Source organism: Pan troglodytes, chromosome 15, assembly GCF_028858775.2.
Source record: "Pan troglodytes isolate AG18354 chromosome 15, NHGRI_mPanTro3-v2.0_pri, whole genome shotgun sequence".
NCBI classification, from domain to species: Eukaryota; Metazoa; Chordata; class Mammalia; order Primates; family Hominidae; genus Pan; species Pan troglodytes.
Window position 1 is genome coordinate 61962020 of NC_072413.2, and position 27718 is coordinate 61989737.

The 27718-nt window shown below is 38.4% G+C and overlaps 1 protein-coding gene across 31 annotated transcripts in view; it reads left to right on the plus strand.

Annotated features, from left to right (window-relative positions):
• Positions 1 to 27718, plus strand: part of SYNE2 (spectrin repeat containing nuclear envelope protein 2) — a 370575-nt gene that overhangs the window by 126636 nt on the left and 216221 nt on the right. For 28 of the 31 annotated variants that reach the window (XM_016926198.4, XM_009427921.5, XM_016926202.4 and 25 more), the window contains 17 exons: positions 622 to 700; positions 957 to 1144; positions 2604 to 2768; positions 3711 to 3860; positions 6438 to 6599; positions 10386 to 10544; positions 10920 to 11093; positions 13801 to 13935; positions 15000 to 15158; positions 16895 to 17106; positions 17249 to 17339; positions 18167 to 18276; positions 18862 to 18988; positions 20508 to 20665; positions 21883 to 22030; positions 22671 to 23281; positions 26985 to 27164. In XM_016926198.4, coding sequence (XP_016781687.4) covers positions 622 to 700; positions 957 to 1144; positions 2604 to 2768; positions 3711 to 3860; positions 6438 to 6599; positions 10386 to 10544; positions 10920 to 11093; positions 13801 to 13935; positions 15000 to 15158; positions 16895 to 17106; positions 17249 to 17339; positions 18167 to 18276; positions 18862 to 18988; positions 20508 to 20665; positions 21883 to 22030; positions 22671 to 23281; positions 26985 to 27164 — 3008 coding nt within the window. Of the gene's footprint in view, positions 1 to 621; positions 701 to 956; positions 1145 to 2603; positions 2769 to 3710; positions 3861 to 6437; positions 6600 to 10385; positions 10545 to 10919; positions 11094 to 13800; positions 13936 to 14999; positions 15159 to 16894; positions 17107 to 17248; positions 17340 to 18166; positions 18277 to 18861; positions 18989 to 20507; positions 20666 to 21823; positions 22031 to 22670; positions 23282 to 26984; positions 27165 to 27718 lie in introns of those variants that run through there. The other 3 variants (XM_016926213.4, XM_063793527.1, XM_063793528.1) reach the window with 3 other exon arrangements.

A 27718-nucleotide genomic window follows, 5' to 3' on the forward strand; every position in this document is an offset into this window, starting at 1 on the left:
CAGGAAGCATCATTCTAAACTAGGCTAGATTTTGAGTATTTCTATTTCTTTTTCCTTGCTTGAATTTTCATTTTTCTATTTAAATATTCATACTATTGGCACACATAAGTATACAGTAAATAGGAATTTTGAATTAGCTTAGTATTTTTTCCATAACAGAATTTGGTTAATGGTAGTTTCTGAAATGTTTTTGTGTGATGGATATCTTTTTGTAACATACGCTAATATAACTAAAAAAAATTACTCAATATTAATAAAGCATGTGAAATAAGAGCAACTGACACAATTATGTAATATTAAGGAAATTTGCAAAGTAGGAGATCCTGAAACTAAATACTTAACTTGCCTTTTTTCCACAAGAGGAAAACTATTATAGCACCATGTCACCACATTAAGATCAATTTTATCAGATGTCAGACCTATTTAATGTTCACACTCAGCTTATGTCTCCTAGATTTTCACCATCCTTCTTCCTCTTTTCCTACCAAATATGTAGTATTAAAGCCCTAAAGAAATTTTGGTAACTCTGTCCTTCGTTGAATGGCTGTATCTCACTATCTGGATTTCTTGGCACAATTTTAAAAGTAAAAACTGTCAATATGTTTTTTGTTTTCTTCCCAGAAATTTATTGAAGAAAAAGAATTCCTAGCTCGACTTGATACTTCTTTTCAAAAATGTGGAGAAATTTATAAGAATTTGGGTAAAGTGGTTCAGTTACTTTCTAATGGAATGACCGTCACTTAACAGTGATGTTTTATCTGTTGTGCTTTCTATATAATGTTTTAGAAATTAGTTTTATGTGCGTATTTTCCTGGGAAAATTCTTGCTTTCACTTTTAATATTGTCAGAGTACATATTATTTTGCTGCTGTCAATTAATATGCAAATATTTTTAAATAGTATTATTAATAAAAAATTGTTTTCTAAGATTACTTTTTTGTTTTGTTAATATTGTAGCTGGAGAATGTCAGAATATTAGTAAACAGTATATGATGGTGAAATCTGATGTTTCTATGTATAGAAAAAAAATATATAATGTGAAGTCCACTCTACAAAAAGTGCTGGCATGTTGGGCTACTTATGTGGAAAACCTTCGTTTACTAAGGGCTTGCTTTGAGGAGACAAAGAAGGAAGAAATTAAAGAGGTATTTGCAGTCTAATAGCATCTGCTCGATTTTATTTTTTAATTGTTTTATTTTGTGACCCTCATTTTCAATCCAAAGATGAGAAAACAGAGAAGAGTATACCAGTGTTTTGGAAAATTCTTCAAGGTCTTGGAAAGAATTTAGTTTCTTCCTGATATAATTGCCAAGAGGTAGTTTTCTCCACTGGTTTATATATACATGGTCACACACACACATACACGCCCCCCTCTTCCCACACATAGAGCTTTCTTAAGGTATAATTTACATACAGAGTAATAGCTTTTGGGAGATGTTTTGCTAAGCTCTTTGGAGAGGAAATAAGACTTAATGTACTGGCTAGCTTATAGACACAGTTAAAATAAACTACTGTTCAGAAAGTTTTATTTTTCCATTTGGTTGAAACCTTTCAGCTCTAAAATCTTCCTGAGTTTCTATAGGAGGAAAATCAAGATACCTTAACTTATGTGTAGAGGTGTGGAAGAACTGTCAATGTAATTCATTATTGTTTTCATGTGTTATTTATGTAATAATCTGTTCTATGATTATCTGAGGTGGTTTTTCTTTCTTTCATTTGTTTTTCTCTGTTGCAGATGGCTATAGATAGCCTTTCAGATTAAACATTTCCAAAGTAGAAACTAAAATTAATAGAAAATAGATTATTTGTGTTAATGTAAAATTTGTGATAACGGTAAGAGTGCAAAAAAGAGCATTTTAGGGGTTGAGTCATCACTTCTGTCACCTATATTAGCACTAGAAATTCAAATCTTCGTCTTCCAACAGTCTTTCTGTCTTTAAAGATCTTCTATAAAAATGTACATAACTCAGAGAAAAACACGCTAAGGTTGTAATACCCAAAACTGCTAAGAAACCCTGAGCTACCAGAGAGAACTAAGAGAACTTACAGAACACTCTAAAATTTGAAGGAGACACAACAACATCCATCTGTTGGACACCATGCTGCTACTAAGTTGTTGAACCTGACTACTAAAAATGGGAACTGTTAGATAATATTTCTGGTCTAGGGACTCTCTGAAAAAATTAATGAGACAGTTAAGGCTCCATGAACTAAACAAGTCTGGAAACCTCTGCTGTAAGTTCATCAGCCATGTAGAAAGAGATAAGATGCATCGTAAAAGTTCAGGACCAGGAGTGATGACAGACAGCTGGCATTTGCCAGTTAGCACTTAGGAGTGAAGAGCTAGACCAACAGGGATGGCAGACTCCTCTAAGGGGAAAGTCAGTCTCTGCAAAGAATGTTGCTTAGAATTAGTCTTGGTGCGGAGGTTGCAATGACCTTGATCGCGCCACTGCACTCCAGCCTGGGCAACAGAGCAAGACTCCATCTCAAAAAAAAAAAAAAAAAAAAAAGAAAGAAAAAAGCCTTGGTGAACATTTATTATACATAATAGAAAGACAATATTGTGTCATTAAGATAGTATGTTGCTTATGTATCATGTAGGTACCCTTTGAGACACTAGCCCAGTGGAATCTAGAACATGCTACTTTAAATGAAGCAGGAAATTTCTTAGTCGAAGTCAGCAATGATGTGGTTGGATCATCTATTTCTAAAGAACTGAGAAGGCTGAATAAAAGATGGAGAAAGTTGGTTTCAAAAACTCAACTTGTAAGTTCTTTTGATTGGTTGCAGCTTTATTTAGATATGATTCATGTACCATACAATTTACTCATTGTAAGTTCATAACCAATTGATTTCTGGTATATGCACAGTTATGTAGCCATTACCATAAAAATTTTAGAACATTTTTATTACTTCATAAGGAAACCCTAGCAGTCACTCCCTATTTTCTTCCAACCCCCACCCCCTAAGCCCTACGCAACCATGAATCCACTGTCTTTCTATAGATTAGCCTATTCTGGACATTTCACATAATGAAATCATATAATATGTGATCTCTTGTGACTGGCTTATGTTACTTGGCATAATATTTTTAAGGTTCATCTGTATTATAGAATGTAATCGTACTTCATTCCTTTTTATTGGCAAATAATAATTCATTGTATGGATATACCACATTTTGTGTATCCATTCTCTAGTTTATACACATTTGAGTTCTTTTCACTTTTTGGGTTTTTATGAACAATGCAGCTGTGGACATTCATGTGGACACATGTTTTCTTTGAGTGTATGCTCAGGAGAGCTTTCAGTTCTTGAATCTTTCTTGAGTATATGCCTGAGAGATCTTTTAATTCTTGAACCCTTTTTACTGTAGAGCTTTCTAGTTGAAATTCACTTACCATGAAGGAAAAACAAGCATTGTTTTGCCTACTTGATTTTCAGCTCATTGAGAACATACACTGAGCCTTATGTATCTTTATATGTAGCATAGTGCCTCATAAAAGCAGACTTTTTATAAAATATTTTTTCAACTGATTCTTAACAATTTGAGATGTAGGTGTTTTATGTGAAATGCTCATATTTTATAACACTGTTGTAGTTTAATCCTAAACATATATTTGAATATATTACATCCACTTACTGTTTGTAATGTATATTAGCATAAAATAAAAATATGAGTATTACATTTCATGAAATTATTTTGTATAGGAAATGAACCTGCCACTGATGATAAAAAAACAGGATCAGCCCACTTTTGACAATTCTGGAAATATTCTATCTAAAGAAGAAAAAGCAACTGTTGAGTTTTCAACAGATATGTCAATAGAACTTCCTGAAAATTATAATCAAAATATAAAGGTAAAATAATCATACTTTGTATATTTCACTTGCAAATAGAAATAATTTAACTTTGCTATTAAAAAAAAAGATATTGCCAGGCACGGTGGCTCATGCCTGTAATCCCAGCACTTTGGGAGGACAAAGCAGGTGGATGGCTTGAGCTCAGGAGTTTGAAATCAGCCTGGGTAACGTGGCAAAACCCTGTCTATACCAAAAACACGAAAGATTAGCTGGACATGTGTTTGTGCGCCTGTGTTTCTAGCTACTTGGGAGGCTGAGGTGGGAGGATTGCTTGAGCCTGGAAGGTGGAAGTTGAAAGTGAGGCGAGATCGTGCCACTGCACTCCAGCCTGGGTGACAGAGTAAGACTCCCGTCTCAAAAAAAGAAAGAAAAGATATTGTTGAGTTGGTGGTAAATGTGTGGATTGCTAGATAACATTTAAAGTATGGTCATTTCCTAGGAAAATGCTTAAATGTTTTCCCTTATGAAGTCTTTAGCATGAAAGTCTTACTTATTACACTTACTGTGCTCTCACAGACACACAGAGCAGTCCTGACTCTGAGCAGTGTAAATTGAGTTGTTATCTTCTTGAGATTACTTCTGACTAGTGCACAGAAATTGGCTACCTTTAGGCTAGTCCCTGGCCTCTGTGTGTCTTGCTTCCTTTCTGTAAAATGGGGGAAAATATTCTATTTCTTCCTTGTTTTGTTGGGTAATTTGGAGGATGACTTTAGAGTCATCCTACCAAGTATGGGAAAAGAACAAAAAATAAATTAAAAATCATATACTTGTAGGATATAATACCTATGGCTTTGGAAATGCTCCACCTTCATGATAACTTACACAGCTTTACTTAAACTACTTTTAAACTGGCTCGGACCTACTGGCATGATGGAGTGCCAGCATTTTCCTACTGTAAGAATACCTACTTAGAAAATCTGGAAAGATGTGAATTTTTGCAGTGTACTTAAAATACTAGAGTCTTCTGATACATTTAAAATGTGATCTGACCAGGCAAGGTGGCTTATGCCTTCAATTCTAGCACTTTGGGAGGCTGAGGCAAGAGGATTGCTTGAGCTCAGAAGTTCGAGACCAACCTGGGCAACGTAGTGAAACCCTATCTCTATTTAAAATAAATAAAATAGATAAAACAGTGATCTGATTAAAAACAACTTTAAGAATGTATCTTTCGGCTGGGAGCGGTGGCTCATGCCAGCACTTTGGAAGGCCAAGGCAGGCAGATCATTTGAGGTCAGGAGTTTGAGACCAGCCTGGCCAACGTGGTGAAACCCCGTATTTACTAAAAATACAAAAATTAGCTGGGAGTGGTGGCGGGTGCTTGTAATCCCAGCTACTTGGGAGGCTGAGGCAGGAGACTTGCTTGCACCCGGGAGGCAGAGGTTGCCGTGAGCCAAGATTGCACCGCTGCACTCCAGCCTGGGTGACAGACCGAGACTCCATCTCAAAAAAAAAAAAAAAAAAAAAAGAGTGTATCTGTGTACTCCATAAATATAAGCCATTATAATTTGTCAATATATAGTTTAAGAAATAATGTATCTATCATGTAAAGCTATAGTATGTCAACCTATAGATTATTAATGGGAAAAAGATTTAATTTTGTTGAAATTTGATTCTGAGTTTCTTCTTGATATTTTACAACTACCATTACTAATAGCTATATTTGTTTAAATCGCATATGAGTTTTAGAAATGTGTTTATAGTCACTTACCCTAATTTACTAAACTTTAATCTTCTTACATGTAAAATGTAGAAAATATTATCTGATAGGAATGATATTATAATTAAGTAAGAAACTGTGAACAAACTTTTTAATTTGCAAAGTGATATATACTATTTTGAAGTGTTATCATTGGCCGGGCATAGTGTCTCATACCTGTAATCCCAGCTCTTTGGGAGGTTGAGATGGGACTTAAGCCCAGGAGTTCAAGATCAGCCTGGGCAACATAGTGAGACCCCATCTCTACAAAATATAAAAACTTAGCTAGACGTAGTGGCATACACCTGTAATTCCAGCCACTCAGGAGGCTGAGGTAGGAGGATCACTTGAGCCTGGGAGGTTGAGGCTGCAATGAGCTGTGATTGTGCCACTGTACTCCAGCCTGGGCAATAAAGCGAGACCTCATATAGAAGAAAAAAGTTATTATTGTCAAAGAACTACATCTTATGTCATTAAAATATGTTTAATTAGCACTCTTCAGGAAAGAAAGTGGTGTAACTTTTTTATCTTTTATTTTTGAAGACAGGGTCTTGCTTTGTTGCCCAGGCTGGAATGCAGTGGCATGATCATAGCTCACTGTAGCCCCAAACTCCTGGGTTTAGGCAATTCGCTTGCCTCAGCCTCCTGAGTAGCTAGAACTACAGGCATGCACCATTATGCCCAGCTAACTTTAAAATTTTTTGTAGAGATGAGGTTTCGCTTTGTTGCCCAGACTGGTCACAAACTCCTAGCCTCAAGCAATCCTCCTGCCCTGGCCTCCTAAAGAGCTGGGATTACAGGTGTAACTTTTTGAAAAGGAAAATTATTTTGTTATGTACATGCTGACATTTTCTCAGTAGTACTTTTGAATGTTGTAGGCTGGAGAGAAACATGAAAAAGAAAATGAAGAATTCACAGGGCAACTAAAAGTGGCTAAAGATGTTGAAAAACTCATTGGACAAGTGGAAATCTGGGAGGCAGAAGCCAAATCTGTTTTGGATCAAGATGATGTGGACACCTCAATGGAAGAATCTTTGAAGGTATGTGTGTAAAAGTATTAAGAGGGTACTTTCATGGTTGTGCATTTATGTTTTAAGTTAAATAAGAAGTTTTAAAGTAAGTAGTAATAAGCCTACAGTTTTAATTTTCTTTGTTGGGAGTTTTAAAAATGAATGGATTTTACCCCTGGATCATTTGCTGTTATTTTGCTTGAAAGCAGAGGATAGATTAGGAGACCACTGATAATACCTATGAATGTTAAGCTCTTGGACTTATTTTCTTAGCTATAACATGGGGGTTAAAATATTTTCTTGCACCAGAGGACAATGAGGAGACGAGTGAGTTCAGTCTCATTATAGCTCAGTGCAGAGTACACATGAGAGATTACATAATCAGGCTGGGCACGGTGGCTGACACCTGCAATCCCAGCACTTTGGGCGGTTGAAGTGGGTGGATCACAAGGGCAAGAGATCGAGACCATCCTGGCCAATATGGTGAAATCCCGTCTCTACTGAAAATACAAAAAATTAGCTGGACATGGTGGCGCGCACGCCTGTAGTCCCAGCTACTCGGGAGGCTGAGGCAGGAGAAATTGCTTGAACCCAGGAGGTGGAGGTTGCAGTGAGCCGAGATTGCACCACCGCACTCCAGCCTGGCGACAGGGCGAGACTCCTTCTGGAAAAAAAAAAAAAGAAATCATACAATCTATGCTTTGAAAGTTCACCCACTGATGAAGCCGCTCTCCTTACTCAATGCAGGGAGAGTGACTCATGTTGTTAGATCTCCATTCTGTCTTTATTCTCAGGCAGTTGACTCATTGAAAGGCAGTGAGGCAAGAGTGTGTCTTAATATCACTTAGTTCTCCTAGGAGTTATCATTGAGGTTTTTATTGAGTTCCAGCTCAGCTATAAAACCTACAGAGCATAAGTTACAACAAGATGGGAAGTTCCTGGAATAAAAAGGAACATTTACATGATTTTTTAAGCCTACATTTCTGAAAGGTGTATATTTCAGCATTTTGTGTTTTCATTGTGTGATAGTTTTTATTGCTTTGAAAATATTATATAAATTTATCATGCCATCTCATCTGCCAGTGCTTTTCTGATTTTATTTTTAGTATTTATTTACTCTATCTGGAATTTATTTTCTTGAAAAAAATGAGGTAGAAATTAAATATTTAAAATTTTTTAAAATAATTTAAAAATTATAGTGAACATACAAGCACACTGAAATATATTTCTATTAAGAAAGAATTAAGTAGATATTCATTGGATCAAAATATTGGATCAAGATATATTCTAAAGTAAGAAATGAAAGTTCCTAAACTGTGTGGATAATGAGATAATGTAATCTCATTTGTGGTTTTTAAACAGAGTTGTATTTTTATATATAATACATTTATATTCATAGAAAAATATCTGTAAAGATATACCTCTAACGGAGTCTATCTTAATCCCGTGTTATGCTCAGCTCCTAGTACATGGTAGACATAAAATAAATATTTTCTTTCCTTTTTTTTGAGACAGTGTTCTGCTCTGTCACCCAGGCTGGAGTACAGTGGCACAACCATGGCTCACTCGACCTCCCCAGGTTCAAGTGATCCTTCCACTTCAGCCTCCCAAGTAGCTGGGATTACAGGCATGTGCCATCACGCCCAGCTAATTCTTATATTTTTAGTAGAGATAGGGTTTTGCTGTATTGCCCAGGCAGGCCTTGAACTCCTGGGCTCAAGTGATTTGCCCGCCTCAGCCCCTCAAAGTGCTGGGATTGTAGGCGTGAGCCACCGTGCCCAGCTATAAATATTTTCTTTACATGCTGTACCTTTCTATTGTTTTTCAGTTTTTTTTAATTACATGAGCTTTTTTGTTGGTTTTATAATTTAAAAGAGGGAAAAATTGAAATGATAAATGAATATGCTAATTTCAAAAAGTTGAAATCACTGTGATTCCACTGCCCCAAGACAAATAAGATCAACATTTACATAGTTGATATCACACACTATAACTTCTGTTTTATCATACCCATGTATATTAGTTTGTTTTCACCCTGCTGTTAAAGATATACCCGAGACTGGGCAATTGACAAAAGAAAGAGGTTTAATGGACTTACCGTTCCACGTGTCTGGGAAGGCCTCACAATCATGGTGGAGGGTGAAAGGCATGTCTATGTGGTGGCAGACAAGAGCAGAGGGCTTGTGCAGGGAAACTCCCCCTTATATAATCATCAGATCTCGTGAAACTTATTCACTATTTTGAGAACAGCACAGGAAACATCTGCCCTCATGATTCAATTACCTCTCACCGGGTCTCTCTCACAACTCGTGGGAATTCAAGATGAGATTTGGGTGGGGACACAGCCAAACCATATCACCATGCCACTGTGAGTTGTAATTAAAAAATTATTTTTTGCTAACTTGAGAACTGAAAAGTGGTATCTCCTTATTGTTTTAATGGGTACTTATTTGACTACATGTAATATTGAACTATCATATATTTATTAGACATCTGTTTCTATGAATTATCTGTTCTTATATTTTCAAAATTTTCTTTGGGATCTTGGCATTTTTAAAATTGAATTATACAAGCTCTTTGAATTGTGATCCATTTTCATTTCTGTGTCAAATATTTTTGCTGAGTTGTTGACTTTGTTTATTTTATTTTGCATTGCAGGTTTTTTATATTTATGCAGTCATGTCTATCCCTACTCTTAGGCTTCAAAAGACCCTCTGCAGCGAGATAGCAGATCAGATTTTATTTTATTTTATTATATTTTGAGACGGAGTCTCGCTCTGTTGCCCAGGCTGGAGTGCAGTGGTGCAGTCTTGGCTCACTGCAATCTCTACCTCCCAGGTTCAAGAGATTCTTCTACCTCAGCCTGCCAAGTAGCTGGGACTATAGGCGCCCACCACCACACCTGGCTAATTTTTGTATTTTTAGTAGAGGCCAGCTTTCACCATGTTGGCCAGGCTGATCTCAAACTCCTGACCTCAACTGATCTACCCACCTCAGCCTCCCAAAGTGCTGGGATTACAGACATGAGCCACTGCCAGTTTTATTTTATTTCATTTATTTTATTGTATTTTTTGAGATGGAGTTTCACTCTTGTCACCCAGGCTGGAGTTCAGGAGCACAGTCTTGGCTCACTGCAACCTCTGCCTCCTGGGTTCAAGGAATTCTCCTGCCTCAGTCTCCCGAGTAACTGGGACTACAGGCGTGTGCCACCATGACCAGCTAATTTTGTATTTTTAGTAGAGATGGGGTTTCACCATGTTGGCCAGGGTGGTCTCGAACTCCTGACCTCAGATGATCAGCCCACTTCAGCCTCCCAAAGTGCTAGGATTACAGGCGTGAGCCACTGTGCCTGGCCGCAGCTTGGTTTTTATGGATAATGTCTTCTTTTTGTGGTTTCATATTTCTGACCCATTTGAAATTTATTTCTGTTATGATATATAAAGATTATTTTCCAACAGCTATTTTCTCCAGTAACATTTATTGAATTCTCCTCTCCACTACTTTGACATAGAACAAGATCATTTTAATATTTATTACCATTGTCTCAAGTTTCTTTCTATTGTCATTGTATTACTTTTATTCTTTATTTTATTGAAGTGCTTACTATACAAAGAATAATCTATAAAACATGTTCAGAATCTGATTGTATCAATATGAAATTTCAAAATGACTCCTTAAAATATCATTTTTCAGAATGCAAATTTGCCTGATTTTGGATTAATAATGAACTTTTTTGGTTTCCTGAGATTGTTTTGATTAATGTTTAACATATAATCAGAATGTTTACTGTGATCTCACTTCAATTTGTTTTAATAGCATCTTATTGCCAAAGGCTCTATGTATGATGAGCTTATGGCAAGAAGTGAAGATATGTTACAAATGGATATACAAAATATTTCAAGCCAGGAGTCCTTTCAACATGTTATCACAACTGGGCTTCAGACAAAGATTCAAGAAGCTAAAGAGAAAGTCCAGGTCTCTCTTTAATATTCCCTATTTAGTAATTCTGTTCTCTAAAACTGAGGGGTCACTGAGTGGGCAGTGAAGGGGGGTGATAGCCCTGTAGCTTGGAAATGTTTTGTAAAATATTACTTTTGCATTATGTTTTATTTCTTTATAATTTAAAGCATATCAGAAAATATAAGTATCATAAGTATCATAGTATATAAGTATCAATTTGGATAGATATCTAAATTTAGATTGATTTATCATAATTTAGATAGATTTATCATAATTTAGATAGATATCTAAATATCTTTGTCTAGTGGGAAAATAACAAAGTATTTGTTAACTTAAGAATTTATTAAGAATTGGTTCCCGTGTTAATTTGAGAATTTTTTTGTCTTCAAGATCAATGTGGTAAAACTCATTGCAGCGTTGAAGAACTTAACTGACGTTTCACCAGAATTGGACATCAGGCTGAAGATGGAAGAATCCCAGAAGGAACTTGAATCATATATGATGAGGGCTCAGCAGTTACTGGGGCAAAGAGAGAGCCCCGGTGAACTCATTTCAAAATACAAGGTGGGAATCTTTTCAACCATCAAATGTAGGACATTATTGTTAACTGCCTATCTTATTTGAAATCAAGATGTTTCCTTCACTGTAATTATATACTGAGTTACTGTAACAAGAATTTCCCAGTATTATATATTGTTCCCCTGAGGTTATTAAATGTAAGTATTCAAGTATAGAATTTTTTTATTCAAATTTTATTGTGGATCTGCTGAATGTACTCAGTGATATGGTGTAAAGAGTGCAGCCGACTCTATGACATTGAACAAGAATTTAATTTCTCTGGCTTTTTAATTTGTAAAATTGGCATAATAATTCCAGCCCTATCCAGCTGCCGGATTTGTTGTGAGGCTTTAAGTGAAAATAAGGTACATGAAGTTACTTTGCATACATTCTCTGAATGTAAAAAAACCCATTATTATTAAAATACTTTGATAAAAGTTATTCATGGAAGCATACTTTTCTATAGTTAAAGACCCAATAGTGTTTTGTATGGAGACAGTTTCAGGTTGATTTTTATGGTTTGATAGGCTGAGGTTGCAGCTTAAGATGTCACCAAACCAGAGACTCACTATTAATTAACATGGTGGGAGGTGCTGGGGGGATTAGAAGCAAAGCTAAATGCCTCTACCTTGGAGCAAATTGGAGAGGTAGAGTAATACTTTTTTTCATTCATATTCAGCATTTAGCACACTTTATTGAACACTTATAATGAGCTGGGCATTTAGGGGAAATAAAGATGCAGGAAGGCATTGCCCCATTCCTGCTCCTACTCTTTATGAAAGGGCTCCCTATAGGAGTCTCTCTTCATTCTCATCACGGCCTCTGTCTGTCTTCTGGGTCTCAACCCTGTTTTGGCCTACTGGATTTGCTAACCACGCTGGGGCCCTGTTGTCAGTCATTTCAGCATTGCTTTTCCTATGACCTTAGTAGCCCTTGTCTGCTTGATCTCACGCCGTTTGCAGTTTGCTAGCTGCCACCTTCAACCACTTCCCTCTGTTTTTTATTTTCACTTTTACTCCCAGGTTCCTGAAGGTACTAAATTGACCTTAAGAATGAATGCTTGTTTTAAACGATGAGGCTGGATTCTAGGTGGGTAGATATGGTCTGGTCAGGAAAAAGAGAAGGAAAAAAAAATAGAGGCTCCTAGTCTCCCTCTTTGAATTTTTATTTTTCTTAGAGACAGGGACTCACTCTGTCACCCAGGCTGGAGTTCAGTGATGCTGTCTCGGCTCACTGCAGCCTCCAACTCCTGGGCTCAAGCTATCCTCCTGCCTCAGCCTCCAAGTAGCTGGTACTACAGGCAAACACCACTACGCCCAGCTAATTTTTTAAAATTTTTTCTATAGAGAAAGGGTCTCACTCTGTTGGTCAAGGCTGGTCTCAAACTCCTGGCCTCAAGTGATCCTCCCATGTCGGTCTCCCAAAGTGCTGGGATTATGGACGTGAGCCACTGTGCCCAGCTTCTTGGCTCCTTTACCAGAGAAGGGCTGGAGGTGTCAGTTTTCACACCATTTTCCTCTCCCTGACCTTCTTCCTTTTGGTTTTCCCCCATTTTGCCAGTGGCATTTAGTCAAGTGGATACACTTTCACAACAGAAGCAAGATCCCTGCCCTGGTAGGCATGCACACATGGGCAGTGGGAGCTCCCAGCTATGAATAGCATACAGGGTAAAAGTGTGTCCCCAGGTCATAAATCTAGCAGTCCTCAAGGAGGCCTTGGAGGAGGGCCCTGGAGCTCAGCATTGTGCCTTACCTGCAGCCGGTCCATAAAAATGTGTAATGAGTGAATGAGCAAATTCCCACCCTGCTTGGCTTCTCCCGGAGAATTATTCATCTTCTGTCTCCTGTAGGTTTTCTGCCTTTTTCACACACAGGCCCCGACCTGTTTTTTTTGTTCTGTCATTCGCTAGTTACCCAGGCCAGGTTTCTGTTCCTGTAGAGTATGTCAGGTTAGGAGCAGACACATACCTGTCAGGGCTGTTCCCATTCTTGTGTACTGCTGGGGAGGAACTGCCAACATGAGTGGCCTTGGGCAAAACTTTGAAGTTGATGGTGAAACAAATTGGCCTCCTTTCAGCATAACTGCTTATGCACGATAGTTGACCTTTCTATAAATTTTGTCTTGGCCAGGCATGGTGGCTCACACCTATAATCCCAGCATTTTGGGAGGTTGAGGTGGGAGGCTTGCTTGAGCCCAGGAGTTTGAGGTTTCAGTGAATTGTGAGTGTGCCACTGCACTTCAGCCTAGGTGACAGATCGCGATCCTATTTCAAAACAAAAAACAAAACAAAACTGTGATATACTCTTCATATTATATTGCTTCTGAAGTATGGTTGTCTGCTCAATACTTAAGAACTTTAGAGGAAACTTAGCCAGGGGCTCATTGACCCTGTACAGTGAACTTTATAATTACTAATCAATGGGGTAACAAAAATCATTTTGAATATCATAAAGGTATCTTAATCTGGGCCTTATGTGTAACTACATTTGAATAATAAATATTTTGGCACTCTTTTGAAAAGAATTTAAGAGATGCCAAAGGGCTAGCAACCTCGATTTACAAAGAGAAGTCTCCTATAAATCTTCAGATATTCTTCAGAGAGCCCCTTCCCACTTTACCAGTTAAAGACATACCAAAATTAGCTTAGAGGATTTTGAGGATTTGGCAGTAGAATGAGGCTTTTATGATTTTGTTTGCAATTTTTTTTTTTTAGGAAGCACTAATAATTTCTAATACAAAAAGTCTGGCCAAGTATTTGAAAGCTGTTGAAGAACTAAAAAATAATGTAACTGAGGACATAAAGATGTCTTTAGAAGAAAAGAGTAGAGATGTCTGTGCCAAATGGGAGGTAAGAACATGCATATGTTTCTGAACTTACGTTTTTATATGTCTGATCCTGGGCTGTTGGTTGTCAGAGCCATTCCTGGGGTTTTCCTGTCTACGTTGTATCACCAGCGGGCTGGTCCCTGCAGGCTGAAGTCCCAGGGTTCATACAGAGTTTCATAGCGGAATAGGTCTAGGCTTTGGTGGCAGACAAACCTGGATTCAGCAGCTATGACCCTGGGCAAGGTACTTAACTTTTAGGAGCCTCCCTGATAAAAATGGGGTAACACCACCTACTGGGCAGAATTGATGATTTATAGAAAGCATCTACCACTGAGATTATGTTCTGGTAATTAATGGCAATTAATATTAAATGATAATTAATATTGAAATGTGTAATTAATATGATAATTAAAATGTGTGTGTCTATATATCTATGTCTATGTAAGTGGATTGAATACGTACTGTTAAGGATCCTCCTAAAACTCATTTTAAAATAAACTTCATTACTTTAGAATAGTTTTAGATTTATGGAATTACTGTAAAGATGGTGCAGAGAGTTCCAGTGTACCCCACGCCCAGATTCCTCTGTTATCAGCATCTTACCTTAGTATAGTATCGTTGATACAATTACTGGGTCAATGTTAATACATTATTTTTTCTAGCAGTTTACCCTGACAGAGTGATACATTAGTATTAACTAAAGTTTGCACTTTATTTACCTTTTCACAGTTTTCCTCAGATGTCTGTTCCAGAATCTTATCCAGGATATGCATTACATTTACTTATGTCTCCTTGGGCTCAGTTATCTGTTTTGCGTAGTTTCCCTCAGTCTGTAGCTTGTCTTTTCATTTTCTTAACAGTGCCTTTCACAGCTAAAATACATTTTTATTTGTTAGAAAAAAAAACCATGTTTATGAGCCTGGGATGTTTTAAAACATCTCCCCCCAAAATACATGGATGAATCAGAATGGCACTTAAGCTTTGTTTCTGTCCTTTTGTCGCTACACATATATTTATTGTTACTATAAATACTTTTTTGTATATTCTGTTCTCATGGTTAATATATTCCTTTGATTTTTTTTGTAGTCTCTTCATCATGAACTGTCTTTATATGTTCAACAACTAAAAATAGATATTGAAAAAGGGAAGCTTAGTGACAATATTTTAAAACTTGAAAAGCAAATAAATAAAGAAAAGAAACTTATCCGTAGAGGAAGGACCAAGGGTCTCATCAAAGAACATGAGGTACAATAACGTGTTTCCACTTAAATTTTGTCATCATTTTGGGGTTTATCTTAAATGGTTGTGTGTATCTTTAGCCTAGGATGAAACCTGTTCTGAAAATTACCCTAGCCCTCCTCTCCCCGGGGATGATCACTTCTTTGCTTCACACTTGCAGCAGAGCCTGTGCTTCTTACTTTTTAGAAGTGAGAAAATTTGGCACTGAGTTAATATTTTATGATTTCCCTTGATGTGTCTCAGTGGCGCCTGTCCTCAGACTCTGGTCACAAATGTGTCAACTGTTACTAAAGTACCCACAGTTGGCTTTTGTCAGGACACAGTGTCCTCAGAAGCACAGCTTTTGAGAAAACGAGCAAATCAGGGTACAAAGCAGCTGGGGCAAATCTCATGATCTTTTTTTGGTCTCTATCCTATTTGATTGCTTTTATGTATTTGACATTCCTGATCCTTTTTTCATTTCTTTTTAAGTTTCTACTGTTGTGGCTCTCCCACTGTCGGTCTCTCTTGCTTTATATAATTCTATATCTATCTATCTATCTATCTATCTATCTATCTATCTGGATATATATAAACAGATATAGATGTAGATATGTAAATATATAGCGATATATAATTTGCAGTGAGTACTTTTTAGTGTCTTCACAAATATTCCTTTTTATTCTATTAATGTTTTGCTTTTGAAGCAGGGGTCTCCACCTCCACTTTTGGCTAATTCCATGCTTCCCTTAGGCGATTTTATGCACTCTGGGGTTTGACCTGCCTTCTCTGCAGTGATAGTGCGTCAATTTTTCTCTCCAGCTGAGTCCTTTCACCTGAATTCTATGTTCTATTTCTCACTGACTAGTAGATATCACCAGTGTTTTTCGGAGAACTCAAATTCAGCAAGCTCAAAACTGAACCAATAGTATCTCCTCTCAAAGGTTCATTTTATATTCTGCCTTCTGGTAATGAATGGCATTGCTGTCTCATGACGCCCTTCCTCTCCTTCCTCCCTTCCTTTCCACTCAGCCTTAATTAAATCTGTTGCCAAGCCCCATCTGGGATTCTTCAGAACAGCTTCTTCCTTTCCAGTGGTGTTGCCCCTTACCTAAGCCAGGGTTCTTTTCTCAGAATGATGATGGTTGCTTCATCTCATCTTCCATAGCAGCACCAGAGTTGTCCTTTTGAGCCACAAATCCTATGTCACCAGTTCCCCATACCCCCAGGACAATTCCAGGCATCTTAGAAGGCCACTTAGTTCCTTCACAGCCTGGCCGAGGAAACCCCTTTAGCATCCCTCCTGCTGTGCCGTGTACTCCAGCCCCACTGGAGTACTGGTCCTTTGAGACATCTGGTGCTTTTCATTATCTTTGTGCTTTTCGTCCTCTTGGTGGTCCTTCTGCTAGAAATAACCTCTCTCCCCTTTCACTTGGAGAACTTGTCCTTATTTCTTCCACATATAGCTCAGATGCTTCCCTCTTGTGAGGCAAGCTTTCTCTGACTCCTTCAGGCGGGTAGGCTCTATCATAACACTTAGCACACTCTGTGCTGGTTCTTTGTCTGTCTAGGTTACTGAACCAGAAATTCCTTTAGGGCTGACTCTGTCATCTTTTTTTCTCCAGTGCCTATTGTTATAGCATGTAGATGGCCTATACAAGAACACATTGTTAAAGCCACACACATCTGTTAGTTTCTAGTCCTTATGGAATAATCATGTAAACTCACCAGAAGCACATTTCCTGCTTTATTTCTTCAATTAGACCTGCTTTTCTGAGGAAGGCTGCCTGTACCAGCTTAATCACCACATGGAAGTCCTGAGGGAGCTGTGTGAAGAGCTGCCTTCACAGAAGAGTCAACAAGAAGTGAAGAGATTACTCAAAGATTATGAGCAAAAGATAGAAAGACTTCTGAAATGTGCTTCCGAGATTCATATGACACTGCAGCCCACAGCGGGAGGCACGTCGAAAAACGAGTTAGTACTTCATAAGAATAGCTACCCTTCAGGATAAAATGAAGCCTTTTGCACGATCAAATGACATTAAGCGTTAGTCATGCTTCTTTAGGTTTCATTTTTCTTACTCTCTTTTAAACATGCAATTTTGATTCCTTTCTAGGGGGACCATCACCACATCTGAGAATAGAGGAGGGGATCCCCACAGTGAGGCACCATTTGCAAAATCAGATAATCAGCCATCAACTGAAAAGGTGTTAAATGTGGATAATGTATTTTAGAAGTAAACCCAAAGTAAAAGACCAAGTGTACAATAATTCACTTCTTATTAATTAGGTGTTGGTTTTAATTATTCGATTGTTTTTATCAATGGAGAATTTCCACTTACACAATGCAAAAGACTGATTTTCAAAGGAGAATGCAACTAACCAAAGCTACAGTGGGCATAACCTAATCTTCTTCTGAGTATACAAATAGTTCTTTCAAGCAGAGACCCTTTTGAACCATTATGAATACTGATTATCTGTGTATATTGTTATTGAGGGTAGAAGAGGTTGAGCTTGATCTGTACAGATGTTTCCATTTCATTGAGATGAACAAGCTCATTTATCATTTGCCTTTTCTTCTGCTGCATTATAATGTATTTCATTTTCTGTGGGAATTGAATTTTCTAAATTCCTGAAGTCTAGATAATTTGGTATTTACTGTATATTACAGTCCAGACTGTCAATCAGATCATGTGGAGGAAGGAATGAGGTGAGGTGGCTTTGTTTTTAGAGGTCTGCTCCTGCATGGTAGGCTTCTGTCTACTTTTGACTATGGGTATGGAGTCTCAGGCAGAAATAGCATTTTGGGGCTGGGAGTCTTCCTTTACCATGCTGCCATACCAGTTAGAAGGTGAGACTCTCCTCTGTCCTACAGAAAGACTTTTCTCTGAGCTGAGACATCTCAAAGAAATTGTATTATCTCCTGGTTTGAGGTATAAAGAATCAGTGATACATTTTTGAACATAAGCATTTATCTTTTCCAGATAAAAAGTATGTTTAAGATATTTCATTTACTATTTTGCATATTCCCTTAGGCAATGGAACCCACTAAGAAGTTTAGCCTGGCATCAGAGTTAAGGCCTTTGCAAGAAGAAAGCATTATGGAAAAGGATTACAGTGCATCTATAAATAGTTTACTAGAGAGGTAAACTCTTTTTAAACAACTGGAAAATCCTCCAAAAGTCTTTCATCGATGCAAACATGTTATACTTTTTAAAAGTTTTATTTTCATTTAGTCATCATTTTGCATATGATCCAGTAACTTAAACAAATTCTATGGTATTTCCTCACACGCAGTTGACAGTAATTTTAAAATATTTCTCTGTGTTATTTTATTTTTCTTATTTTTTTGTTTGTTTTTTGTTTATCTTTGTGTTATTTTATTTTTAATATTTTGGGACAGAGTATCGTTCTGTCGCCCAGGCTGGAGTGCAGTGGCGCCATCTTGGCTTGCTGCAGCCTCCGCCTCCCGGGATCAAGTGATTCTCCTGCTTCAGCCTCCTGAGTAGCTGAGATTATAGACACCCGCCACCATGCCCAGCTAATTTTTTGTAGTTTTAGTAGAGATGAGGTTTCGCCATGTTGGCCAGGCTGGTCTCAAACTCCTGACCTCAGGCAATCCACCCGCCTTGGCCTCCCGAAGTGCTAGGATTACAGGTGTGAGCCACTGCGCTTGGCCTGTGTTATTTTAAAAATTAACTATTGTGATGTTGCATTTCATTTTGCCCAGGTATGATACATACAGAGATATTCTTGAACACCACCTGCAAAACAACAAATTCAGGATTACTTCTGATTTCTCTAGTGAAGAGGACAGGAGTAGTTCTTGTCTGCAGGCTAAACTGACAGATCTACAGGTAATTACCAAAAATATTATTTCTCTGATTATCTTGTTTATTAGAAAATAGTACCACTGTGAGTCTGGACATCCCCTTTTCTGTTGAGGTCACATATGCTAAATGTTTCCAAAGAACTCTCTTTGCTGGATTGCATTTCTAGTGTCACCCTAGTCCATAAAATGATTTTCTTTCTGGTACCAACCCCAGGAAAGGCTTTGGTTTAGGGTCTTAATTTACTGCTTATACTCTAACTGGTACTCCAGATATTGTGGCTTGAATAGTTTTTGTTTATTTATTTCTTTTTATGCTTCAGGCTTCAAGGGAATTGATCAAAAACAATGTGTTTGAAGGGAATTTCATCCTGCTCCTGGGTTGCTCCAAAGTTAACCAGCCAGTGACTCTGAATGTTTGTTTCAGTCCTTCATCATCTTTACCAAATTATCACATTGTCTAAAATTGCTGTACAGTGATTGCTGACTGTCTGATGTTGGGCATTTAGGGCAGTGGAGGGAGTTTTCACTCTAAATGATGGATTCTCCTCCTAAAAAGCCTTCAGTGGAAGTTATTGCAGTTGACTCAGAAACAACAGAAAGAAGCAATCTATTAGTGGTTGGCACGCAAATCACAACTTCTACAAATAATATCTTTCCTATTAAAGATGATCTGTGCATTGCAGTGCATCATTCTTGATGCACGCCCTGAGTGCATTAGAGGGAACCCTCACAGATGGAGGGCCATAGGTAGTTCCCACAACATCCTTCCATGTTTTCTAGTTTCTTTTATCTTATTATACCAGGTCTCAGTCACTCTACCATCTGGCTGCTCTCCATTTTTCATCTGAATAAGCAAAATTTATATGTTAAAATCCCTGTTGCTCAAGTGATGGATTTAGCATGTTTTCATCACAATTAAGCAACTGTCTTGAGACGTTTCTCCAGTGACTGAATAATGAGTTGGTTAGAAAAACTATACTAATCTTTGGGTAAAGTGAAGAACAAATTATACTGCTGATTGCTGATCTGTCAGTAGTAGTGTATAGCAGTGCCTTACCAAAAAAAGCATCAAGATAAGGAGCTGGAATAGTATAGAATTATAGATGTTAATTATAAACCATAAATTAATTTAATTTACTTCTTATTTATGTAGAAACAGTTTGGTTCACTTCAGTTTTCTTTTAGTTTAGAAGGTAACAAAGATTTCCTATCCAGAGAAAACAGAATATCTGTTCTTACATGTATGTATTTTTCTGAATTGTATTCTGTGTAATTACCTTAGGGGAAGGGAGTTTGGGTACCTTTGAAAGCTGCCTTGTCGACTCCCTTGACTTCACTGAATGGGTCCTCTGAGAGCACAGTTAATGTCATTGTTCCCTAAAGGATAGTTCACTTGTAGATGGTTGGAAAGTATTTTTAAACACATTTACATATGAAACATTGTGTTTGCTTCCACAGTTGGTGAATGTCTCATGTTTTAAGAACAGAATAATTGTGTCTATTTACCCCATTAGTTGATAAATTAATTTATGTGTTCCATCTAGGTCATAAAAAATGAAACTGATGCTTGCTGGAAAGAGTTTGAAATTATTTCATTGAAGTTAGAAAATCATGTGAATGACATAAAAAAGCCTTTTGTAATTAAGGAAAGAGACACACTAAAGGAAAGAGAAAGAGAGCTTCAGATGACTCTTAATACCAGGTAAAATTCTGAGATCTATTAACTACAAATCTAATAAACTCACTAAATCCTGTAATGCCATTTTAAGCAAGATTATTGCTATACTAAGTATGTTATTTTATTTGGATGTCACAACAACAGTAGAGAAGCTACCATTATGATTGCATTTTGCCGATAAGGAAACTGATACTCAGAGAGGTTAAATATTAATAATATAACCAGGCCACACTGCTAGCTAGAAACGTAGTAGAACTTAAGGTCTGCCAAAGTTCAGAGGCCACACAGTCTTTCCACTGTCTCTTTTGGGCATGAATTCGACCAAGTCACATAAACTCTGTGGGCACTGATCTCTTCATTTCTGAAATGAGAGTGTTATTAGGACCTTGTATACATAGGTTGTGTATCCCCAGCATATATTCCTATATTGATAGGAAAAAACTGAGGCTCAGAGTCTATATATTACTTACCTATGGTCATACATTTCAATTTATTATCAGTAGAGCCTATTCTTTGGACCCCATTATATTTGTAATATGGAAATATAACAAATTATTCAATAATTAAAATAATTATGAGGTTTCTTAGTTGTCAAGGTGAAGTTAAGTTACAATTCTGTTTTTATTTCAAAAGAGAAAGGCTTAGTATGTTTTACAACAATTTTCCATTCAGTGTGGTATATATTACACTGCTAAGAATACTTTGGGGCCAGGCACTGTGGCTCCTGCCCATAATCCCAGCACTTTGGGAGGCCAAGGCAGGCGGATCACTTGAGGTCAGGAGTTCGAGACCAGCCTGGTCAACATGGTGAAACACTGTCTGTACTAAAAATACAAAAAGAAGAAAAAAAGAATACTTGGATATTGGGATGCTTTTTGGAGTGAAAGGAGAAATCATTAATGATAACAAAACAGCTGGAGTTGTCTGGCCCAGTCAGTGGGTCATGGTTAACCTAGCTCTGCTGCCTCTTACTAAATAAATGTATGTTGAATGAATGAATGAATAAATGGATAGATGGATGAACAAATAAAAGAATACTTGGATATAGCAACCAATTCATTCTTTGGCATTTTGAATCGATGGGTTTAGGTATTAATGTGATAATGTGTATGTATATATCATTGTATGTCTATTTATTGGATAATTATTTTCTGTTCTTAGTTCAGTAATTGTGTTAATCAGTTTTATAGGATATCTTTCTGCTGTGTTTTCCCCTCATGTCTGGTTTACCTTGCACCCAGAATGGAATCTTTAGAGACAGCACTGCGGCTTGTGTTACCTGTAGAGAAGGCATCGCTTCTTCTCTGTGGCTCGGACCTGCCTCTCCATAAAATGGCCATCCAGGGATTTCATCTCATTGATGCTGATCGCATTTATCAACACCTAAGGGTAAGTATATAAGTTCTCACAGTGTATTTACAGAATAATTGAGTCTTTTGAGATTTATAAATCTTTATGGATTTTTAATTATTCATGATAGCATAGATTAAGAGTATAAGCCACGACAATTTTTTTTTCAGTAATTTAGACTTGTTTTTTATTTCTTAACTCTTTAATTCCTTGCAGATTTGGAGGTGGGCACCGTGGAGTGCATAGTGAGGTATTTTCTTTGAATTCAAAATGAAGCCTTGTTTATGAATGCCTTCTTCAGTGACTGAATTCCTAAATATACGAGACTCATGCTTAAATGCCATATTCTACCGTTTTCTTATTCTAAATCCCATCTTAAATAAAAATATTTGTTCATTTTTCAGATTATAAAATTGTTCTCTGAACAGTTTAACATCTAATTATTTACTTTGAAGCAATAGATTTATGTGCTTGTTTTCTTTTTGGGATTGAAACATGAGCTGGCACATTGATCATTTGTAATTAAAATGTTTCCTTAGGTAGAAACTGTCACCTTTTGTTAAACTCAAAAGCATTTTTCTCTAGATCAAATCTAGTCATGCAGTTTGGGGCTGGTTTCTCACATGTAGCCTTTCTTTTTTCCACCTCAGTTTTTTAGCTTTTCTTATCTTTATTTTAGAATATCCAAGATTCCATAGCAAAACAGATTGAAATATGTAACCGCTTAGAAGAGCCAGGCAACTTTGTATTAAAGGAGTTACACCCATTTGATCTACATGCAATGCAGAATATTATACTGAAATACAAAACACAATTTGAAGGAATGAACCACAGGGTGCAGAGGAGTGAAGATACTCTCAAAGCTCTGGAAGACTTTTTGGCGTCTCTCAGAACGGCTGAGCTCTCTGCTGAGCCCGTTACAGACCTTTCAGCCTCAGATACACAGGTGGCACAAGAAAATACGTTGACAGTAAAAAATAAAGAGGGAGAAATTCATCTGATGAAAGACAAGGCCAAACATTTGGATAAATGTTTGAAGATGCTTGATATGAGCTTTAAGGATGCTGAACGGGGTGATGACACCTCCTGTGAAAACCTGCTTGATGCTTTTTCAATAAAGTTATCTGAGACACATGGCTGTGGGGTACAGGAAGAATTCACTGAGGAAAACAAATTACTAGAGGCTTGTATTTTCAAAAATAATGAACTCCTTAAAAATATTCAAGATGTGCAGAGTCAAATCAGTAAAATTGGTCTTAAGGATCCTACTGTTCCGGCTGTGAAACATCGGTAAGTATTGTCCATCCATTTCCATCCAAGGTGACTGACACCTTTCTGTATTTTCACTTCTATTAGGTGAAAGAAATTCTTCCTATGTCTTTCTGCTTCTATTCCATCCCACTCTATTCAGTGTTCAGTATTCTTTTCTGCAGACTTTTCAAGCAAACTTCCTTTTTGTTGGTATTGTACCAGTACAAAACGTTGCGTAATTTTTTTCCTCTTTAAAGTGTATCTTATGGACGAAGGAGTGGTGAAGTCAGATATACTTAAAGTACTGTACATGAGTTACTTCCGATTCCCTTGTACGTCTGTGTATTTACTGTGGAGTTCTCCTCAGGACAGATGACTGGCAGACTCCACGCTGTGATATTAATGAAACCAGTGGTGGAAGATGCATATGCCACATCTTGTCCCTGCTTCTTCCTTAGTTATTTGGTCTCCTCCTCCTCCCAGCAGGATTAGGGTGGGAACTGAGTGGAAGGGCAGGAGACTGAATTTAAGAGGCAGTCTAAAGTTAGTGTTGATTCTGAAGATGGAGCAGAGTTGCAGTAGACTGAGGTTGGCAGCCTTCTGTATACCTGCTGCCATTTTAATTCCAGCATTTGGAATAAGGCCTTCAAATTCCAAAAGCTAAAATGTTAGCAAGAGTCGCTTTTGTGGAATTCTTTCCCCCTCACCTCCCCTCCCTTCTCCTCCCCGTCCTCTCCTCTTTTTCTTTCTTTCAACAGAGTCTTGCTCTGTCAACAGGCTGGAGTTCAGTGGTTTGATCTTGGCTCACTGCAACCTCTGCCTCCTGGGTTCAAGCGATTCCCCTGCCTCAGCCTCCCGAGTAGCTGGGACTACAGGCGCATGCCACCACGCCTGGCTAATTTTTTTTTTTTTTTTTTTTTGGTATTTTAGTAGAGACGGGGTTTCACCATATTGGCCAGGATGGTCTTGATCTCTCGACCTCGTGATCCACCTGCCTTGGCCTCCTAAAGTGCTGGGATTACAGGTGTGAGCCGCCGTTGTTTTTTTGTTTGTTTTTGAGACAGAGTCTTGCTCTGTTGCCCAGGCTTGGGTGCAGTGGCATGATCTCGGCTCACTGCAACCTCTGCCTCCCAGGTTTAGGCGATTCTTCTACCTCAGCCCCCCAGTAGCTGGGATTACAGGCACGCGCCACCAAGCCTGGCTAATTTTTGTATTTCTAGTAGAGACGGGGTTTCACCATGTTGACCAGGCTGGTCTTGAACTCCTCACCTCAGGTCATCCACCCGCTTTAACCTCCCAAAGTGTTGGGATTACAGGCGTGAGCCACTGCGCCCGGCCTCTTCCCCCTTTCTAAATCTGTCTCACTTTCTGTCTCCTCCTCTGCCCACCTTGAGTTCCTCAGGCTCAGTGGTCTCTTGAGGGTCTTTAGATGACCAAGCCCTCAGTGTAGCCAAGTGTGCCTTTCCCTCTGAAATGCTCACACCCTCAGGCTCAATGATACTTTCATTCTTAGGGTATCCCACCGTGGCATGTGATTGCACCACTGCCCTCCATCCTGGATGACACAGCAAGACCCTCTCTCAAAGAAGAGAAAGAAAGAAAAAGAAATTCTATGTAAGGAAGGAGGAGGGGATTGCTACTGAACAGGGTAATCAGGGAAGGCCTCACTGAGAAGGTGGCCTTGGCATCAGATGAGCGGCAAGAGCAAGCCACTTGAACCTGGAGAAATAGCCTTCTAGGCAGAGGCAGCAGTAGGTACAAGGGTCGGGTATGTTTGAGGAAAGGCAAGGAGGTGAGAAGGTGCAGCAGTGAGGGGGAGATGTAGCTTAGCTCATTCAGGAACTTTTAGGCTGTTTGATGACTTTGGCTTGTTCTTCAAGTGACATGGGAAGTCATTGCAGGGTTCTAAGCAGAGGGAAATGTCTTGGTTTTCATCATAACCTTTTGTCTCTGGCTAATGTGTTGAAAATAGACTGTAGGAGTTGAGAGAAGACATGGGAAGTCTGGTTTGACCTATTGTAGTAATCCCTGGTAGGGATGAAGCTGGCATGGACCAGTGGTAATGTGGTAGAAAGTGTTGAGATTCTGTATATAGTTTGAAGATAGAGACCAGATGATTTATTGACACATGGACATGGGGTGTAAAAGAGATATTGGAAGTCAAGAATGCTTCCAAGCATTGGAACCTTCCTCTGGGTTCAAGTGCTCTTGGCTCTCATTGTCCATTGTGTCAGTGGTAACTTGAGCAGTGAGTAAGAACCGAGTTACCATTAACTGAGATGAAAAAGACTAAAGTTTATCAGTGTTGGATGAAATTTATCAGTATTGAATGAAAGATTAGGTGTGCTCAGTTTTAGAAATGATATATTCAAGATACTTATTAGACATTCAAGCAGCAATATCAATAAGACACTTAAAAATACATGGCATTAGGAATCAGGAGAGAGGTCTGGGCTTGAGGTATATATTTGAGAGTTTTCATCATTTTACAAGGCTGTTTAAAGCTATGAGACTGGATGAAATTTCCGAGGAGAGTGAGTTTAGATAAACAAGAGAAGAGGTCCAAGTTGGATCCATACTCAGGGGCACTCCTTATTGAGAGATCAGGAAGATGAGGGGGAACTAGCCGAAGAAACTGAGAAGGGAGAGGCCAGTACAGTAGGATGAAAATCAAGAGACTTCTGGGGTTACCTGAAGAAGGCATCTCAACAAGGAGGAAGTGACCAAATGTGCTGACTAGTGAAGCGAAGTGAAGATTGAGAGTGGAACAGGGATTTTGCAATGTGGAGGCCAGCTGTTTGAGTAGGCAGTAGAGAATGAAAACCTTATGGGAGTGAATTGAAGAGAAAATTGGAGGCTAGGAAGTAGAGGCTGTGAGCAGTTTAGCAATTTAGATTTAGGTGAGTGGTGTTAATCCCTCCAGTATTACTTTATCCTTAAATAACTCCTTTTTGATAGGGAGAGCTTTTTGTACATAAAGGAGAAGTGAAAGATTTCCTTTGTCTTTTCCTTCCTCCTTGGCCGCCCCATCCCTCCTTAGGATCCTGCAGTTCTTGGTCATTCACCTTCTCCTCTTCTCCTATATCATGCTGTCTTCCCCCTACATAAGCACACATATGCGCTTTGTCTCTCCCTCTTTTCTCTCGTGTGTATACACCTTTTACAAGTGTGTTCATCATAGACATATGTTAATGCTAATGGTTTTGTATATTTATTATATTTATTTAAAGCACCAAATTAATAGTCTGGAAATGCAGCCAGGCACAGTAGCTCACACCTGTAATCCCAACACTTTGGGAAGCTGAGCCAGGGAGATCGAGTCCAGGAGTTTGAGACAAGTCTGGGCAACATAGTGAGACCCCATCTCTACAAAAAATGAAAAATTAGCCAGGCGTGGTGGTGCGCACGTGTGGTACCAGCTGTTCGGGAGACTGAGGTGGGAGGATCACTTGAGCTTGGGAGGTTGAGGCTGCAGTGAGCTGAGATTGCGCCACTGCACTCAGCGTAGCTGACAGAGTGAGACCCTGTTTCCAGCAAAACAAAATAAGACAAAAAAAAAAAAAAATCAGAAGAATTCTGGAAATGCATAGAGCCTCCTGAACTCTGTAACAGGAATGTGTAATTTTGGCATTAACCTCATGAGGACAAATTAAAGTTAGTGTGCCTCCCCAAGTTACCCATATTTGTGTTGAATCAATGGTTAACAGTTGGCTATGAAACTTTTTTCTCATTCATAATCAAGGAAAAAATCATTAATCAGACTGGATAAGGTTCTAGATGAATATGAAGAAGAGAAGAGACATTTACAAGAAATGGCTAATTCTCTTCCACACTTCAAAGATGGCAGAGAAAAAACCGTGAATCAACAGTGCCAAAATACAGTAGTCTTGTGGGAGAATACCAAAGCCTTGGTCACCGAATGGTAAGGAAAAAAAAGAATCCCTCTTGAATCTGAAAGATTGTCTGTAGCACAATTAACTTTTTCAAACTTCTGGGTTGAAAACACGTCTCCGTGGACCCAAAGGAGGGGCAAACATAAGGATTTCCCACTGGAGTTCACAGGGCCAGTGTCTGGGACAAGACCTAGAATTGTAGATTATAGCCGGAATGCAGCAAAGAGGTTCTCCACGAAGCATAACACATACACAGTACAGTCCGTTTATGCTCATTACCATCCCAGCTGGGGTGGTTTCCTATTGCTGTAAATCACCAAGCAAATCACCACAAACTTAGTGGCTTAAAAAGAACACGGATTTATTACCTTATGCTTCTGGAGGTCAGAAGTGGTAAAATAGGCTGCGTGAGGTGGCTCACACCTGTAATCCCAGCACTTTGTGAGGCTGAAGTGAGAGGATTGCTTGAGCCTATGTGTTTGAGACCAGCCTGGCCAACATGGTGAAACCCCATCTCTAAAAAACATAAAAAAGGTAACCTGCATGCTGGCATGTGCCTATAGTCCCAGCTACTCAGGAGGCT